The sequence below is a fragment of the Equus quagga genome, unplaced genomic scaffold (genome assembly GCF_021613505.1).
Source record: "Equus quagga isolate Etosha38 unplaced genomic scaffold, UCLA_HA_Equagga_1.0 200896_RagTag, whole genome shotgun sequence".
In the NCBI taxonomy this organism is placed as follows: domain Eukaryota; kingdom Metazoa; phylum Chordata; class Mammalia; order Perissodactyla; family Equidae; genus Equus; species Equus quagga.
Genome location: NW_025798468.1, coordinates 4,668 through 24,272, shown reverse-complemented (window position 1 = coordinate 24,272; position 19,605 = coordinate 4,668). Strand labels below are relative to the sequence as shown.

At 39.0% G+C, this 19,605-nt stretch overlaps 1 protein-coding gene and 1 pseudogene across 1 annotated transcript; one reads left to right on the top strand and one right to left on the bottom strand.

Annotated features, from left to right (window-relative positions):
• The first annotated feature begins 1,483 nt into the window (after positions 1 to 1,483).
• LOC124233388 (olfactory receptor 4C45-like) lies at positions 1,484 to 2,446 on the top strand. The gene has a single exon (XM_046650518.1). It carries the CDS (start codon positions 1,484 to 1,486, stop codon positions 2,444 to 2,446), a length of 963 nt encoding a protein of 320 aa, XP_046506474.1.
• Positions 2,447 to 8,104: 5,658 nt separating this feature from the next.
• Positions 8,105 to 11,989, bottom strand: LOC124233389 (olfactory receptor 4C3-like; annotated as a pseudogene).
• Positions 11,990 to 19,605: the final 7,616 nt, after the last annotated feature.

The window sequence follows — 19,605 nt, the reverse complement described above, 5'->3', positions numbered from 1 at the left end:
CATGGATAGAGAAGAAGCAACTCAGAGACTGAGCTTTCCTGAAAACTAAAGCTATCTTTCCTCTCCTTTATTGAAGCTGAAAGATCACGATGCTGAATTCTGTGTTCAGAAATTTTTGAAGAAAAATATGTGCTTATGTTTCTTCGCAGGAATTGGAGAAAAAAGAAAAATAAGGGGAGAGGAATAAAATATCTTAGATCTTTTGTAACAACAACGTGTACTCACTCTTGAAAGTCTATGTACAGATCCTTCCAAAAATAGATATACATATATTCTTGTATATATTCAATATTTCCACTAGTTAGCAATGAAAACTTCAAGTTCATCTTAATTGATTAAACTTATGCCAAAAGGGAAAACTGTATTACCTTAGGTGACCCTAACATTTCAGTCTTGTCAGTAGGAAACTCAGGGAGAATTCATGACATTTAATTCCAGTTTTAAAAGGTCAGTAGAGTAATATATCTAATCCAGAGCACCTTTGTACATGTGATGAAATAAGAACTGCACAGAGAATTCATTTAAGAAACATTGGGAACATTTCAGGGAAATTCATACCGCTTACATGTCCACATTCAAAGATGTGGAAAGAGAGAGTATGAAAGAGTCATGTCAAGCCACACACAACATCTGGGGCTGTTGAGTGAATGCTGCTCAAAGAGCTGTTCTAAAGATAGTTCCTTGGCATTTTGAGGGGAAAAAAACTCCATCGGCAGCTCTGTCTCTGTCTGTCTGTGCAGGTGCATTCACTTGACAGAAAGGAATAACAGTTCACAGAACACAGCTGGTATAAATATAGTAAGGCTTGGTCCTTTCATATCTGATACACAGATGACTTTTAAAAGAATATTGTGTTTAGGGCCAGCCCGGTGGTGCAGCGGTTAAGTTTGCACTTTCCGCTTCTCAGCGACCCGGGGTTCGCCGGTTCAGATCCCGGGTGCAGACGTGGCACCGCTTGGCAAGCCATGCTGTGGTAGGCATCCCACATATAAAAGTAGAGGAAGATGGGCATGGATGTTATCTCAGGACCAGTCTTCCTCAGCAAAAAGAGGAGGATTGGCAGCAGTTAGCTTAGGGCTAATCTTCCTTGGAAAAAAAAAAAAAAGAATATTGTGATCATATACTTACAGGTATTCATGCCAATAGACAAGAATAACTTGAAAATAAATGTTATTGGTGAAATTTGTCCGCAAAAGTGATATATAGCCATCTGTGAGACTTTTAGATCAAGAAACTTTGGAAGTCAACCATAAGTCAACATTTGTAATAACACCTTGCTTGTATTCTGGTGTTAGTAAGGTATAGCCACTATCCAATTAATAGGAATAAGGAAAATTTAACCTCCTTCCTTTCTGCTTTACAACTATCTGCAAAATGGCAGTGAGTGGAAGGTCCAGTCACAGAGACCAGGACTCAGGAGATGATGGAATATTTTAAACGGAATTAAAAATATCATCACTTAGAAATACTATGATCTTTCCAGATGGATCATTTGCTTACAACCCAAGCTGAATCAATGGAAAACATGAACAATGTAACAGAATTCATCCTGCTGGGTCTGACCCAGAATCCAGAACTGCAGAAAGTCTTATTTGCTGTGTTGTTAATCCTCTACTTGATCACATTGTCAGGTAACCTGCTCATCTCAGTCACCATTTTCATCAGCCCAGCCCTGGGCTCACCCATGTACTTTTTTCTGTCCTGTTTGTCCATTATAGATGGTTTATACTCTTCTTCCATAGCACCCAAAATGATCTTTGACTTGATCTCTGAGAAGAGTACCATATCCTTGAATGGCTGCATGACTCAGCTCTTTGCTGAACATTTCTTTGCTGGAACTGAGATCATCGTGTTAATCGTCATGGCCTATGACCGCTATGTAGCCATCTGTAAGCCCTTGCACTATATGACCATCATGAAGAGACCTGTGTGTGGTTTCCTGGTGGGAATGGCTGTAGTTTTAGGGTTTCTTCATGGAGGGATCCAGATTTTGTTCATGATCCAGTTACCATTCTGTGGCCCCAATGTCATTGACCATTTTATGTGTGATATAATACCTCTTCCGGAGCTGGCCTGCACAGACACTCACACTTTGGGGTTTCTGATTGCTACCAACAGTGGGTCTCTCTGTTTGATCATTTTTTCTATGCTGGTTATTTCCTATGTCCTCATCCTATGCTCCCTGAGGACACATAGCTCTGAAGGGCGTCACAAAGCCCTATCTACTTGTGCCTCTCATGTCACTGTTGTCATCTTATTCTTTGTACCTTGTTCATTTCTGTACCTAAGACCTGTGACCTCCTTCCCTGCTGACAAAGCTGTGACTGTGTTTTGCACCATAGGAACTCCTATGTTGAACCCTTTGATCTACACCCTCAGAAATACAGAAATGAAAAATGTCATGAAGAAACTCTGGGGGCAAATAATGAAAACCGGAGCTAAATAAATCTTGTGGTTGGAGTATCTAGGCAAAAAAAATCTAGTGATCTTTTATAGAGATTTATCCTCCTCCTTAGTTCGTTAAACTTGGGACAGTCAATTATCCTGCCTGGATCAGTTTCCTTCAGGAGCCCACATGTTATGGACAGGGCTGACATATCCATTATGGCACAGTGGGCACAGTGCGCAGGGCCTATGATAGTTTTAGGAGCCCTTGAAATATGTCAATTTCTTTTAAAATAAGAATAAAAAATGAATGTAACCCAACTTGGAGAACAGTGGTCTTTACACCAATGCAGCCATAAAATATAATTTTTATTACCTTTATAGAGGAAAGAATCCATGAGGACAAATGTTGAAAGGCCCACAAAAGGCATAGCATTGCCCTGATTGTGGGTATGAAACAGATCAACAGCAATATTCTTGAACACTCTTTGTACCCAGCACTACACTTAGAATGGAGTTTTATTTTAAAAGAGGAAAAACAATTAAATATGGAAAAAGTGTAGAACAGTAGGAAAAGAGGCTTCAAAAAGCACTTTTAATCAAAACATACTTCTTATCTTCCTAAGTTTAAGAGGATTTTATATGTCCTCCCATAACAAGAATAAAAAATTTTTTACTTATTACAATCTGAAGAAGAGTGCATTTGCATGCTAAGGTGCTTTCAAAAAATTACATCTCCACCACTCTCTGTAGCATACAATTGTCTACAAAAAGAATTAGAATTAGAATTGGCTGGTGCAAAGGAAACATAATTGAGAGTTAAGGCAGAAAGTATTTGTACATTAAAGGCTTGTCTTAGACACAAAGGAAAAGAAGACTTTGGAAACAAAACAACTGTTTTAGAAAATCGCTAGTGATGTAAGAACAAGTTTATGTCATTAAGTTGGACTTGATCACAAATCTGGATTATAGAAAAGAAACCATATCATGAACATAATGAAATTCTAAGAGCTTCGGAAATAGAAGGTTTGAAGTCAGGCATTAAGAGCTTTGGATCAAATAGTCTTGATTTTGCATCTTGTCTTCAGCTTTAATTAGCCTTGTAAATGTAAGCAAGTTGCTCCACCTCTACACCTGTTTTTGTGTTTCTTTTTCAAAGATCAGCACCTGAGCTAACAACTGTTGCCAATCTTCTTTTTTTCCTTCTTCTTTCTCCCCAAAGAGGCCCCAGTACATAGTTGTGTATTCTAGTTGTGAGTGCCTCTGGTTGTGCTATACGGACGCTGCCTCAGCGTGGCCTGATGAGCGGTGCCATGTCTGCGCCCAGGATTCGAACCAGTGAAACCCTAGACCACCGAAGCAGAGCGTGTGAACTTAACCACTCAGCCATGGGGCCAGCCCCTCTCTACCTGTTTCTTAATCCGTAAAAGGGAAATAAAATTACATACATCCTTATGTTGTAAGAATTAAGCAATTTAAATTGAAAAAATTAGTTAGCTGAAAGATAGTGAAAATTTCTGAGATGCTGTATAGCTGTCAGAGATGTTGTCAGGGCATAAGGTATTCTGGGGACTGCAGTTCCTAACAGAGGAGACCAAGGACACTGCTGCTGTCTTTCATTAACCATGATCACAGAAGGCCCAAACATGTGACTCAGCCTCACTTCACTTCAAAATATGTCATAAACGGCATCCACTGACAAGCAGGAACAGCATAATGGTGAGTAATTACCTCAGCAAGGAAACTTAACGGGGTCAATGAGCAGGTCTCTGGACACTAAGAGCTAGCCCATCACCAGCTATGTATTCTGGGATTAAAATGCCTTTAAATATCTCTGTAGATACAAATGGGAGAGCTGGTTGGAGCAACTGAGAGATGCCTAAGTAGAACTAATTTCAAAAGCTCTCACTAATGGTGGATTCTGTCTTGTCCAGTCCTCCAGAATAAGGAGGAAAAGGGAAAACCCGGTGCTGAGACTAAAAGACCTTCCTCTGTATAGAGTTTGTGATTCTTGAGGAAGAGCTCAGAAATCTCTTTTCAGGAGAAGATTTCTCACCCAGGGATTTTAATATGATGTGATGCTGACATTTCTCATGCTCTCAGAACTTATATAGGTTAGATCTCACTATATACAAAGACCTTTAAAAATAGATGTTTTGCCATAAATTATATGTGACCATCTTGTAAATATATGCAAGCAATGGTAGGTTTAAAAAATCAAATTTATCTTTTAAAGATCTAGTTCTTGTTCCCAAGAAAAATGGAATGAAAAAGGACAGTGTAAAAATAAGGAGAGGAGAAGGTAGAGTAAGATAGCTAATGTTAATTGAGCACTTTTCGTGGCTGAAGTGTTGACCTAAGCACTCACTTTACATCTTTTGGGCGCAATTGATTTACGACCCTAATTTCTTTCTGTCCTTGATTTATTTGAATCCCCAAACTGCGGAACTTACTTCTGTCTAAAACATTTCATTATTTGAACATAATGGTGACTCTACCCATAGGCTAAGGTGTAAGCATTAATAAAACAATGTTAGTAAAATTAATTATGACAGCTTTTTTTATTGAGTATTTACTATGTGCAAAGTCCTTTATACTCTTTCTGTTATTTAATTCTCAGTACAGCTCAATTAAGTGCAGTAATGTGGATGTTCTCATTTCATAAATTAGGAAACCAAGGGATAGAGAGGTCCATTGCATTGCTCAAGATCAGTTAGCTAACACTTAGCTGAGTCAAAATTCAAATCTGAGCCTGTCTGACCTAAACTCTTTGTGCTTTATGAAACCCATTTTGTATCCCCTTAAGGTAAACAGACAACAAGTTAAATTTCTTACATTTCTTTCTAATCTTTGAAATTCTCTTCTTGAAACCCTTTGGCCTTCATTGTTTGAAAGAATTTGAAGGTAGACTTGCTTTCATAGATAGGCCAGGCTGAAAATGTCTGAGTCTGCAAAGAATCAGCTGGTGACCAGTTGGTAACTTATAACTCTGTAAGTGTTTTGAGTTCCACATAACAGGAAATTTCTTTGAAATTATTGTCTTCTCCATCTGCACTGGTTTGTACATAAAGAAGTACTTTGTGGCTTATATAGTATTACTTTCCTCTGATAAATTAAAAAAAAAAAACAAATATGTTTCCTATGAATGTGTGTTCATCCTATGATTGTCCATTAAAACAAAACAAAACAAAACAAGAAAACTCAACTTGAGGGAGGGGAGTTCAAGAGAGGCGAAAAACTATTTTTTCAAGTAGCTTGCCAGTAGCCATATAACAATGAGTTGCAGAATAAAAATCTCAAATATGTCTTCTTTTTTGATTTCACATGTGTATTTTCAACAGTGCTTAAAATTCAGAGGCTTACATTATTTCCAGCTTCTGTTCTTCTGTTTTCCTTTTCCCACTGGCAGGCAAGGGAGCTACCATTTATTAGGCTCCCATCAACCTGTCAGACACTATGCTCTTCTTACACATTTGTGTCTCATAACACACATATATGTATGTATAAGGGCATACACTAATGAATAAATGCCCACTTTTGGACAAATAAACTGAGGATCAGAAAAGTTTACTGTGTAAGATGCCTTGTAAGCTCAACAAAAAAAGTAATTTAGCCCCTGAGAGTAACTTTTAAGATGGTTGAGGTTTAACCAAGTTTATAGAAGAAGCTGAAGGAGGAGGTGGAGGAGGAGAAAAAGATGATGACATCTAAAAGCATATCTACCAAAATGTTGATAGTGACTATCTCTAGGTAGTGTGCTTATAGGTGGGTTTACACACACACACACACACACACACACACACACATCTTTATTTTCTTATGTATTTCCCATCTTTTTCTAAATTTTAAAATAGATACATGTTTTGAGGGAAAAATATTTTACATAGTGTCCAAAAGGGAAACACTATTACCTTTGTAAACAAAATTAGTAATAATTTTTAAATCATATGGAAAACTTCTGGTGACATTTACTCATGTCTTTTTTCTAGCAGGTTGAATTTTTTTAAAAATTAAGCAGCATTCATAAGTTAGTTGAACCATTATTAATAACGATTTGGAAAAGAAACAAGGGGGCACTAAGATCAGTCCTTTATGACATTTGATGTTTTAACTGCACCAGAAATAAAGGTGCATTTCAAGTTTCAACTAAAGTAAGAACGCTTTTCTAAAAAGCCTCTTGAGATAAAATTGTGGCAAGCTGGCAAAAAGATAGGCTATTTTTTAGCGAGCCTCATTATGATCTTTTTCTTAGTTGATTGGAAAATCATCTCTATTATACTTTTATTGTCTAACAGGAGAAATGAATATATATAGAATTCAAGGTCTCAGTTATACCTAGCTATAGACTGTCAAACTACGACAAAGTGAAAGAAGACAATATTTATTTTGCCTGAGAACTCTATAACTGTTGTTTTTGTCATACATAGAAGTTTGGACCTAAAATAATAATTATTTCTTGATGATCTCCTGAACTTAGGAGTTTTGGGAGAGTAATTTTGAATAGTCGTAGTAAAGAAATTGCTTTTCACATTAATTTTTAGTTGTTTTTTTCTTAGTGTAAAAAGTCAATATGTTGCAACATGGTGAATTACAGATTAACTGTCAATCAAAGGATAAGTTTATTATATATTATGGGAGCCTAGACTCTTAAAGGGTGAAGCCTCAAAAGGGATATGGTCAGCATTTGTAAAACCAGGAAAAGAATGGAATGAACATGCGTGTATGTTTCAGATTCCAAAGCACTAGCACTCCTGGAATTTGAAACAGAAAGAGTTAGAAAATATACAAGTAAATACCACTTTGTATCATTGGCCAAAAAATAAACCACCCTACGCTAAATGAAGCATATATTTCAAACTTAGGAGAGATAGAAAAGCAAAAGAAAACAGCCTCTGTGTGGAAGGTTAGGAAAGACTTGAAGTATGCATACAATAATATCAAGTAAAACATATTGGGTGTATATGTGCAACACGCTGGGTTAAGACCTTTATGTAGATTATCTAATTTCATTCTCACAATAACACTGTAAACACCTATTATGCTTGTCTTTGTCTTTATCTTAAAGAAAGGCAGCAGGGGCTTATAGAGGTTTGGTCATTTACTCAAGGTCATGCCATGAGTAAGCATGGGAAATAAGATAAGTTCAGGCTGATCTGTCTCCAGAGCCAGGTCTTACCCTCTCTGCCACAGTGTAGCAGCCATACTGCTGATGTCATAAAGGGTGATGAGAAGCAATGAAAGCCAGGCCTAGATGCACAGACTGCTAAACATAGCTAAGCATGAAGTTATTTGTCTTAAGTTGCATTTTGTGTTACATTTCTACTACTCAATTATCAAACAGACTCAATATATCAACATGAATTGCTATTTAAACATCTGGATGATGGATCAAAAATAACTGTTTCTGAATTTTGGTTTAGGTACTTCAAAGCTAGATCACTTTGATTATAAATTAACCACACCAGGAGACACAATTTCCTCATTTCTAAAAGAGGGAGAATAATCATTCATGCCATATATAGTTCACATAGTTGTTTTATAATCAAATTATGCAATTCAAGTAAAAAGACTAAGTAAACTATAAAAGTCTTTGAAGGTGAAGGAATGGATAAGATGGAATAAGATAATATATGATAAAAAATAAACATGTTTGTTCCACTTACAGAAATAAAGTCATTTTTATTTCCTGCTTTACTGCTTATAGTCAATCTGCAATTTCTTACTGTGTGAAGAGCTTTCTCATGGTGTTTTTTACCTCTTCATTTCTCAGGGTATAAATGAGAGGATTCAACATAGGTGTCTGAGTACCATAAAATACTGCCATGTTGGCTATAATTAACAAGACAGGAAACAATAAGTGTTGGAGAGGCTGTGGAGAGAAGGGAACCCTCATAAACTGCTGGTAGGAGTGCGAACTGGTGCAGCTGCTGTGGGAAACAGTATGGAGAGTCCTCAAAAAATTAAGAATAAATCTACCATATGATCCAGCTATTCCATGGCTGGGTATTCTTCCAAAGAGCATGAAAACATGAATGCATACAGCTACATGCACCTCCTTCTTCACTGCAGCATTATTCACAATAGCTAAGACTTTGAAGCAACCTAGGTGCCCACCAAGGGATGAATGGATATAGAAGATGTGGTATATACACACAATGGAATACTACTCAGCCATATGAAATGATGAAATCCAGCCATTTGTGAAAACATGGATGGACCTCGAGGGTATTATGCTAAGTGAAATAAGTCAGAGGGAGAAAGCCAAATACCATATGAAATCACTCATAAGTAGAAGATAAAAACAATGATAAACAAACACACAGAAACAGAGATTGGATTGGTGGTTACCAGAGGGGAAAAGTGGAGGGAGGAGGGCAAATGGGGTGATTAAGCACATATGTGTGGTGATGGATGGTAATTAGCCTTTGGATGGTGAACCTGATGTAATCTACACAGAAATAAAAATATAACAATGTATACCTGAAATTTATATAAAGTTATAAATCAACGCTACTGCAATAAAAAAAGAAAAAGAAATTTTTTAAAAAATATTTAAAAATACGGAGACATCAGCAACAGATCACAGTGAGCTGTTCCCTTCATCTCTCCCTTTTTTGAACTACAACTTAATGGACACTCACTGACCAATGGAGGAAGCCCACACAGTACAACAGGATGCCTGAGAGACACACACAGCTATACATCTGAGGGTGGATGGACTGGCCCCCAAGGAAGTGGCAAAAATATGTGAGCACACCCTGCTCTCCGTGGTAGCCCTGTGCGTGCACACAAATGCTTTCCAACATGGTGCAAGCACCTGGAAAGTGGGAACACACAGCAGGGTGACCATAAGAGGAGGAGGCAGTAACCCTTAAACCATGGTCGCTCTCCTAGTAGAGAGAGGGAGCCCACCACACCCCTGTGCCATAAAGGGGCATCAAGGGTCCCATCAAGGAAGCCACGCCAACCAAGCTCAGCAGCCCTGTGGACTGTGGATCATATACAGGGACCTTAGCAGATTTCCACCCTGGGGCAAACACTTCTCAGACACGCACAGTGCTCACAGTGCAGCTGTGCTCCCAAAGAGGGTACAGGTTGGGGAGGCAGCAGGAATAGGTGTGGCAGTTTTTTTTCCTAAAGATTTTATTTTTCGTTTTTCTCCTCAAAGCCCCCTGATACATGGTTGTATATTTTTAGTTGTGGGTCCTTCTAGTTGTGGTATGTGGGATGCTGCCTCAGCATGACTTGATGAGTGGTACCATGTCTGTGCCCAGGATCTGGACCAGTGAAACCCTGGGCCGCTGAAGCGGAGCACGTGAACTTAACCACTCAGCCCCAGGCTGGTCTCAGGCACAGCAGTTTTGAACTCACAAGCGCTGACTTTCCTGGCAGGGAGGGGGAGCCCACCATGCCCCAGGGCCGTCAAGGAGCAGCCATAGCTCAGGTCTCAGCGAGGAAGCCCCACCAACCAAGCACAGAGACCCCACAGACTGCAGATCGTAAACAGGGAACTCAGTAGATTTCTGTGCTGGGGCAAACACTTCCCAGGCTCGCACACATGCTCACGGTGCAGCTGTGCTCCCAAAGACAGAACATGTCCTGGACAGCTGCAGGAATCGATGCAGTAGCTTTGAGCCCACTGGTGATCACTTTCTGGTGGGTAGGGGGAGCTCAGAGCACCCCTGTGGCACCAGAGAGAGGCCCTAGCCTAGGGAGGAAGCCCCGCCCGCCAAGGACAGTCCACACAAGTCCCTGAACACATCCCAGGCTGGGGCAAGCACCCATAATACCCCCACAGCTTCCAGCAGACCAGGTGGGGCCAGAAACACTGTTCCTGCTCCCCGCCCCCCCACCGGTGGGGAATACCACAAATGCTCAACAAAAGATTAGTTCATCAAACAAAGAGAAACTGCAGCAACAATTCAGACCAGAAGGAAAATGGCAATTCTCCAGAAACCAACACTGAAGACACAGAAATATACAAGCTAAATGACAAAGAATTCAAAATATCCATCATAAGGAAACTCACTGACTTACAAGGAAACACAGAGTGACATCCAACAGTATGGAGATTCCTGAACAAACTAAAACTACAAATACTGTATGACCCAGCTATCCCACTACTGGGTGTCTACCCAAACAATTTGAAATCAACATTCCAAAGTAACATATATACCCCTATGTTCATTGCAGCACTATTCACAATAGCCAAGACATGGAAACAATCCAAGTGTCCATTGAGCAATGATTGGATAAAGAAGATGTGGTATATATATATATAGTGAAATACTACTCAGCCAGAAAAAATACAAATTCATTCCATATGCAACAACATGGATGGACCTGGAGGGAATTATGCTAAGCGAAATAAGCCAGGCTGAGAAACACAAGCACCATGTGATTTCACTTATATGTGGAATATAAACAAACACAGGGACAAAGAAAATAGTTCAGTGGTTACCAGGGGAAGGGGTTTGGAGGTGGGCACAGGGAGTGAAGGGGAGCACTTATGTGGCGACAGACAAGAAATAATGTACAACTGAAATTTCACAATGATGTAAACTATTATGAATCTCAATTTAAAAAATAAAAATAAAAGTAAAATAAATAAAATTAAATTAAAAATAAATAAATAAAATAAGCAGAGCTGGTGATACACTTGAGTGAGGTATCTACGACTATCTTGAACCAGTAAAACTATCCAACTAATCCACAGATTTGTAGGCAATAATAAATGCTTATTATATTAAAAAAATACTGCCATATTTTTGTCTATGGATAAAGTAGACATTAGGTGTATGTAATCAAATATACAGGGCACAAAGAACAAGGCGACAACAGTGAAGCAGGCCCCACAGGTGGAGAGGGATTTGCAGCTCCCTTCTGCACTGTGGGGCCTCAAGGAGCACAGGATGACAATGTAGGAGGCAGCCAGCATGAGGAAGTTCAACAGGCAGATGACACCACTGTTGGCAACAAACAGCAAACTGATGACATGTGTGTTGGTGCAGGCGAATTCCAGCAAGGGATACAAGTCACAGACAGTGATTGATCACATTGACCCACAGAATGGCAATTGAAGGACCAAGAGGAGCTGAACCAAAGAACGCAGGAAGCCCCCCAGCCAAGCCACCCCCACCAGCAGGGCAAAGAGATGCCTGGTCATGCTGATAGTGTAGTGCAGGGGCTTGCACGTGGCTATATAGCAGTCATAGGCCATCGCTGTGAGCAGAATGATCTCAACACCTGCCAAAACATGAGCTCCAAAGAACTGAGCCATGCAGCCCCCATAAGAGATGGCTCTCCCCTCATACAAGAAGTCAGCAATGATTTGGGGGGTCAAAGAGGAAGAATAACAGGTGTTAACAAAGGACAAGTTGTCCAGGAAAAAAATACCTGGCAGAATCCAGGATGGGACTGGAGGTGACGGTCACCACAATGAGCATGTTTCCACAAACTGTGACCGCAGAGATGATCAAAAAGACCACAAAGAGAATTCTCGGTACCTCTGGGTTCTATGAGAGTCTCAGCATGAAAAATTCTGTGACATTGTGTGGTATTTCTATAGAGGCCGAAAACACTGATAAGGCAGGTACAGTATTGCCTGTAAAGTCAAGAGAGAAACATAATCATAACAGAACTAATTCCGGGGGTAAAATGTTGCAAGATTTCCTTTAGTTACACCCACTTCCCTCTGTCCCTCTTAACCCTTTCTGTTCCAAAATTCTTGTATCAATTCATTCTGTTAACCACAAAATGTGAGCATACGTCTATCTGTTAACTTCAGCATCACTGGGCACTAGACACGTAAGTTATTACACAAAAATAACTTAATTATCTAAATTTTAATTTCTGTTGTTGCTACTGAAATTGAACATTAAGCAGACATCGATTTTCTAACCCAATTGGAGCACATCTCTGAAAAATTTCAGCATGGTGCCACATAGATACAATGATACTTGAGAAAATGATACTTGAGAATGTTGAGGATTTCCTGAAATTTCTGCATGTGTAGTGCATACCCTTTGAATTAAATATTTCTCCGTGGACTTTGCAATGAGGTTTGCTGTGCTTTCTGTCAGTTTTTCCAATAATAACACAAATTTATGTAAAACAAACTGAAACAGAATTCAGAGAAACTGACTTGTTTGCAGCTGGAGACTTGCCCAATTTCTCCATTGCTCTCCTTGCTCGTTTACTCCTGCTCCATGTCCGTGCTGTGGACAGCATCAGATCTAGGAAGCCAGCTTAAATTACTATTCCCTTTTGCTTTCCCTGGGCTTGGTGAAATACTTCTAGTTAAAGGGTACTAGTCCGTCTGTAGTCTACAGGGAGAAGTTAAAGTTAAAAAAGAAAAAGTAAAAAAGTTTGGTGAGCATCAGTGAAAGATTCTATTAAATGATTATTCACCTATTCTCTACATAAAGGAAACTATGGAGGCATCTAGAACGGATGCCTTGTCTTAATCAGCAATAAATTATACTCTCATCTGGCAGACTATTCCTATTCACCCTTTATCTCCTAATGCCATTAAGGAAATGCCTGTGCCTTAGTTAGTGATTAATTTAAAAACTGTCACTAACCCAACCCAACAACAACCTATTTTTCTCCAGGAAACATAGACCTTCTTAAACTAGCTAAATCTTCCAACTTGCTGAAGAAATGATGGTCAGTATGATAAGAATTAAAGGAGAATCATTCAGCATCAGCAGAAGAAGGGACGCTCAGATACAAGAAACACTGGAGAGAAGATTCCTGTGTTGATCAGGAAGCTGCCCCCTTTTTTTCACTCCAAGTTTTACCGCAAGAAGGCAAATACAGCTTCTGCAAATGAGAAGTCTGATGGGGACCCTTTCAGGGTAGAACATTTTGTCCAAGAGCACAGACAGCAGTAATAAGAGCAAACACCTGTGTAGCATTTAGTCTTTGCCAAGCACTGTCCTGGCTGCTTCACATACATCAGTTCATTCAATCCTCACATCATCCCCATGAGGTAGATTACTGTTTTTACCTTCGTTTTACAGAAGAAGAAAGTGAGACACACATTTAGCAATTTACAGAGGCATATTCAGCTAATAAATGGCAGAATTAGGGTTTGCATCCAGGAGGCCTTGCTAGAAGGTCTGTGGGCTTTGCTGTACTATACTGTCACTTAAACTCATCTGACTTTGAATCCCTCCTCTGCCATGTATTGGCTGTGTAATCATGGAGAACTTCTCAAAACTTCAATGTTCTTATCTATAAAATAAAAATAAGAGTACTGCTCTACCCTCAGGTTGCAGAGAAGAGCAAATGGAAACAGTACACGTGAAGTGTTCATATAGACCCTGGATGTGATAAACGTGCAATAAATGGCATCTCTGATATCACCATCATCAACACCATGGACAACAAATTGTTCGTGTGGCTTAAGGAGTCAAGGACCTAAGTGTATGCATTCAAGTCCAAGCAGGTATCGATATGGGTGTAATTTTATTACAAATGTGAAAGATCCCTGATAGTGATTCTGATACAGAATACAAGAGAGTAGAGAAAATACAGTCAATATGAACAGCATACAATTTAGCCAAAAATGAATGTATATATCCCAAAATAAAAATATTAAGCTGATTCATCTCTTGATTTAGATTTGTGGGAGTGCAATATAAATTATTTGTTAAAAACTAGCAAATAAAAGAAGTCTCCTGTTTGAGTTATCCATGAGAATTTATTTTGTGGAAAGTAATGAGAATTTTAGTAAAATTATTCCACTGAATTTTTATTTGAGTTGCATTTTTCTTTTATTTAATTTTAAAAATAGATTATAGAAAACTTACATTGACAGGATCTGAGGACACTAATAGGTCACCGGGTGTTTTGTTTTGTTTTACTTTGTTTTACATCCTAACATCATGGAATGGTAGACCTGGAAGTTATTAAAAGGTCATCTAGGACAGCTCCAAGCATAACATCCCACATTTCACTGTTTCACATGACTAAACTCCTGGATAAGATTCAAATTGTTTTTTACATTGAGGCAAAACACAGATTGGGCAACTGCCATGGATTACAGAAACTCATCCGAAATGAAAGTTTCTTAGAATAGGACTAGACGAAAACTCAAAAGAGTGTCTTTCATTTACTAGCAACTGAAAATTGTTCCATTATCCATTTTCCTTTTATTTGCTGAAGAACCCTATGACACTTAAAATCATCTTTTCCAATTGTTTCCATTTTGAAGATGGTGGATTTATCACTCAGAGAGATTAGGTAGAGCTGGTCCAAAGTCACGTGGGTGATTCATGGCAGTGGTGGGGCTGGAACCCAGGTCGCTTGTCACTCCAGCTTGCGCCCTTTCCAATTTATCCACCACTTTCCATTATCTACTCTGTCTTTGACAAGAAAAGCACGGCTGCTGATATTAGGGAAGAAGCCCTCACAGAAAGAGTAGCTGGCTTGCAAGCTCTGCTTTCAGCTAAGAATACCCATCAGCACAGTCTCAGAGAAAATCTTTCTCCTTCCACTGGAAAGGGTTATTTATAAGGTGGGAGTGATAACGTGGGGATTATCAGTGCCATGTGCTTTCTGTCTCTCCGAGGGAGGCTAATTCTCTCCCACAGGATCACTTGCTGAGGCAGTATTGAAACTAGCTTTTGCCTCATTCACAAGTTAGAACAATGTTGATGCCATCATTTAATTAATCCCGTTGAATACGGCTTTGGTCTCAAGGAAGTGACTTCTGTTCTCTTTCGTAAAAGTGCCCAATGTCCTTCTAGTGTCTAGACAGAGTCCATAAATTTTCCAGAGGAAAAGGGAGTTAAGGTATTTCAGGAACTGATGTTGGAGGGTCAGCATCATTAGGGAAATCACTGACTGAACAACAAAAATCAACAGCTGGTATTGAGCATCTTCTCTGTTCTAGGCATGGGTCCTGGACCTTTTCACATACACCATCTCTTTCATCTTCCCTAATAATGCAGAGAAAAAAGCACCACTGTCTTTTATCCATGCCTCTACTGTGTGGTGTGCTAAAAGATAAAGGAATGTAGAATCAGAATGACCTGAATTGAAATGCACTTCCACCATTTCAATCATTCAGTAAGTATTTTTTCAGTCCCCACCTAATAAATGATAGCACTTTGCTCGATACCAGGAATATCCTAGTGAATAAGACAGACATGGTCCCAGGCAGCATGGAACTTATAAAAGGAGCAGTAGCCAGCTCTGAAACAAAGCAAGGGCATAAAGAAATAGAATAGCTGCAAAATCAAATACATGGAACTGCTAGTTTCATATATTTTATATACTTTTTAATGCTGATAAATATTGACAGGTATGTACACATTTAATACTTATTGGTATATGCGACAAATTTTCCTCCATAAAATTTGTAACCATTGACATTTCCAACACTCTTGCCTGTTCAGCATGAGTGTACAGCAATTCTCCAGTACTGTGTGAATCCTATTCTAAGCGTTCTCCAAACCTGTTCCCTGACAACCTCTAGAAAAAGTCACAAAATAGGGAAGATTTAGTCCACTATAAACTCACATCACCAACTTCAAAAGGCCCAGCAACATGGCCCAGAGATCCTACTGTATTTCTTTAATCAGCACATTTTCCCATTCTCCTCAAAAACGTTTTAAACCTTCGTCAATTTCTTAAAAATTCCCTTTCCCAACCTCTAATTTCCATTCTGCACTTTTAATTCAAGAACTCCCTGGTCTCGAAAACACTTTCTTAAAACTACATTGCAGTCTGTGACCCTCCCTCCTTCCTTTTATCCCTCTCTGCTTCACAGAAGTCAGACTTGCATCACCCCTGTGGCTCTTCTCACCTTTCCTCACCAGAGTTTCACCCAGTAATCTCTTACACATCACTCTGCCTTAGCTGCTGCTTCTCTGAGAACCAGGACTGACATAGAATATACAACAAACTCTTACAAATCAGTAAAATAAACACAGACAACCACGTGCGATTTGAACAGCACTTCAGCAAAGAACGTACCAATGGCCAGTAAACACATAAAAGGGGCTCACTTCTTTAATCATCTGAGAATGATGATGTAGAACCACAGAAAAATACTACTGCAATGTTCCCTCTACATGGCTAAAATTAAAAGGACTGTCAATACCTCGTGTTGGCTGTGAATATAGAGGAATAGTATCTCTCATACGCTGTTGGTGGAAATGTGTAATTGTTTTCCAAATACATATTAGAAAACTACTGGAGATTGTCAGCTAATGTCAACCATTCATATAACCTATGACTGAGAAACTCCACTCCTAGGTATAAATCCAAGATAAACGTGCGCACCTGCGCACTGGAAGACACGTCACTGAGAGTGTTAGTAGAGCTGTTTGTAATAGCACAAAACTGGTAACAAGGTAAATGTCCATCATCAATAGAATGGATAAAAAAACTATGTGATAGTCATACAATAGACTAACAGGTCAACAAAAATTAGTGAACTATAGGTACATATGACAACATGAATGAATCTCATAAGCAAAACGTGGAGCCAAAGAATCCAGACACAAAAGATTACATACTGTATAACTACATCTATTTAAAATTAAAAAAATAGAACAACCTAAGTGTGTGTACTTTTGTGGTAAATGTGTAAAAGTATAAAGAAAAGCAAAGAAGTCCTATCATAAATCTCAGGTTAGCATTTATCATAAAAGTTAGATTTCTCCTTTGAGGGAAGAGAAAGAGATGTGATTGGGAAGAGACATACAATGGGTCCTGGAAGGGCTAGAAATCTTCTCCTTCTTGACATGGTCTGTAGTTATATATGTGTTCCACTTTACAATTGAAAGATTTTTTTCTTTGTGTTGGTTTTTAATAGTTTTATTATGACGTGTCTGTGGCAGATTTCAAGTTCATCCAGTTTGAGATTTGCAGAGCTTCTTGAACCTGTAAGTTTATATCTTTCACCAATATTTGAAAGTTTTCAACCATTATTTTTTGACATTCTTCCTTCTCTTTTTCCGAGACTCTGATAACATGAAGGTTAGACATTTGGTATTGTCCCACAAGTCTGTAAGACGCTATCTTTTTTTAAAATTTATTTTTCTCTCTGCAATTTGATCCATCTTCAAGTTCACTGACTCTTTTATATTTCTATTATGCCATTGAGCCCACCCAGTGAACTTTTCATATTGTTTTTGTATCTTTCGTTTCTCAATTTGCAATTGTATTCTTCTTTATAATTTCTATTTATTTGCTGATACTTTCTATCTTTCATTTGCTTCAGTTATGCTTGCCCTTACTTATGGAATCATTGTTATAATGTTTGCTTTAAAGTCTTTTTCTGAAAATTCCAACATCTGTGCCATTGCAGGATTGGCATCTGCTGATTCTTTCTTCCTTTGCAGGTTGAGAATTCTTGCTTCTTTGTGTACTGAGTAACTTTAGAGTGTATCCTGAATATTTTGAATATTATGTCATGATACTCTGGATATTTTTTTAAATTAATGAAAATGTTACATTTTTAGTTTTAGCAGGCAATTAACCTGGTTAGTTGCAGGTGGCAATTTCCAACCCACCTTCTGTGGCCCGTGATTCCGACGTCAGTTCAGTTATCAAATTCTTTGTAGTGGTATTCGGACCCGCCCCTACATGTGCACCGCCCACTGATGAGTCTAGGATTTGGTTGATGGTTTACTCTGTAATGCCCTTCTCAAAGACTTTGGCATGCTGTTTAAGTTCAGATCCACACAGTTGCAGCTCAGAGGGGAGCCCTGGAATTCACACACAACTTCATGGGATGACCCTCTTGAGCGCCCTCCTCTTTTTGATCTCCCTGATGCTTTCTCCCTTTGGAAACTCGGCTTTAGTTTTCTCACTGGGCTGCACACTTTCCACAACTGAGTCTGTGTCAATGGTGAAGAATCAAGAGGATGCAGAGAGAATAAAAGCAATAGGCATTTGTCTCATGCTCTTGAGATCACAACTCCTATGCTCAAGTAGAAATATTCTCTTCTCTAAGAGTGTTAAGCACCTGCTCAGCCACTGTTGTTGCCTTGTCACTGCTTCTCTGTCACAGGATTGACTGGGGTCTGGGACAAAAGATAACAGAAGAAAAGAAGAGAAGAGAAAAGAAAAAAAGAAAAGAAAAAAAAGGCAGAGAGCCATCCTTTACTCTCTAGCCAACTTGACTGACCAACAAAAGAGAGGTTCTCTTGGAGCTCTTTCTATATTTACTCAGTGCACACTTCTAGGTCTAGACTGCTTTTGATTCCCAGCCAAGTGATGCAGAGGGGAAAATTCAGAAACTGCAAATTTGATCTCCTCCTCCAATGTTCCTGCTATAATCTACTTTGCAAAGTCCTTAGATAGCTTTTCCTTGCATTCTCTCTAGGGTTTATAGCTGTATGTCTGCAGGACAGAAAGGTTGAACTGTGCTTACTCCATCTTTTCTGGAACTGGAACTCTTCAAGATAAGGTATACTTTGAAGTTGAGCTAGGAAGATTTGCTCATAGATTAGCTATTAGAGGACAGTGGGATAGAAGACTCAAGGATGACTCCAAAATTTGGGAGGCTGAGCCAAAAGAAAAGTGAACGAAGGACTAGGGTGGAGAATCTCTGCTGGATAAGGAATAAGCATATAGCTACATCTCTTCAACTCACTAATCCTACAGAACATAATGGGAGCTGAGGCGTTACCTCCTGTCTCTCATTCAAGAGAACACTGTTAAAACCCACAAACCTTAAATCTCTCATGCTTACATACTCCAAAGATAACTGCCTACTTGGTTTTCTCTACTCTCTCCCACCATTTTCATAAAATTAAGTTTATGATAACCCTTCTGGGGTTATCTGATGTAAAAGGAGGGCACAGTAAAATAGGAACTTTAGGTACTCAGACCAAATCTCCTGTCAGGACATCTCTCATCCAGAACTTCCAGAGACTAAGTTACTCCATGAGGACAGGATTTTAGTGTGATTCTACGCAGCGCAGTGCCTCCAGAATCTAGGACAGTGGCTGGGTTGTTGTTTTTCATCAAGAAATCAGCTTGAGTTTATTTATGAGTTCTAGTGTATTCTGTTTTTAATGTGGCTTTTGGAAAAATCATGTGTGCTTATTGTAATTGAAAAACAAACCCTTAAAAGGTAAATAAAAGTTCAAAGTAAAATGGAATCCAACCACAAAGTTAAGTACTGTTCTCATTATGATAAACCTGCTTGCAAACACATCCTTATCCATACCTACACACACAGAAATAAGATACAAA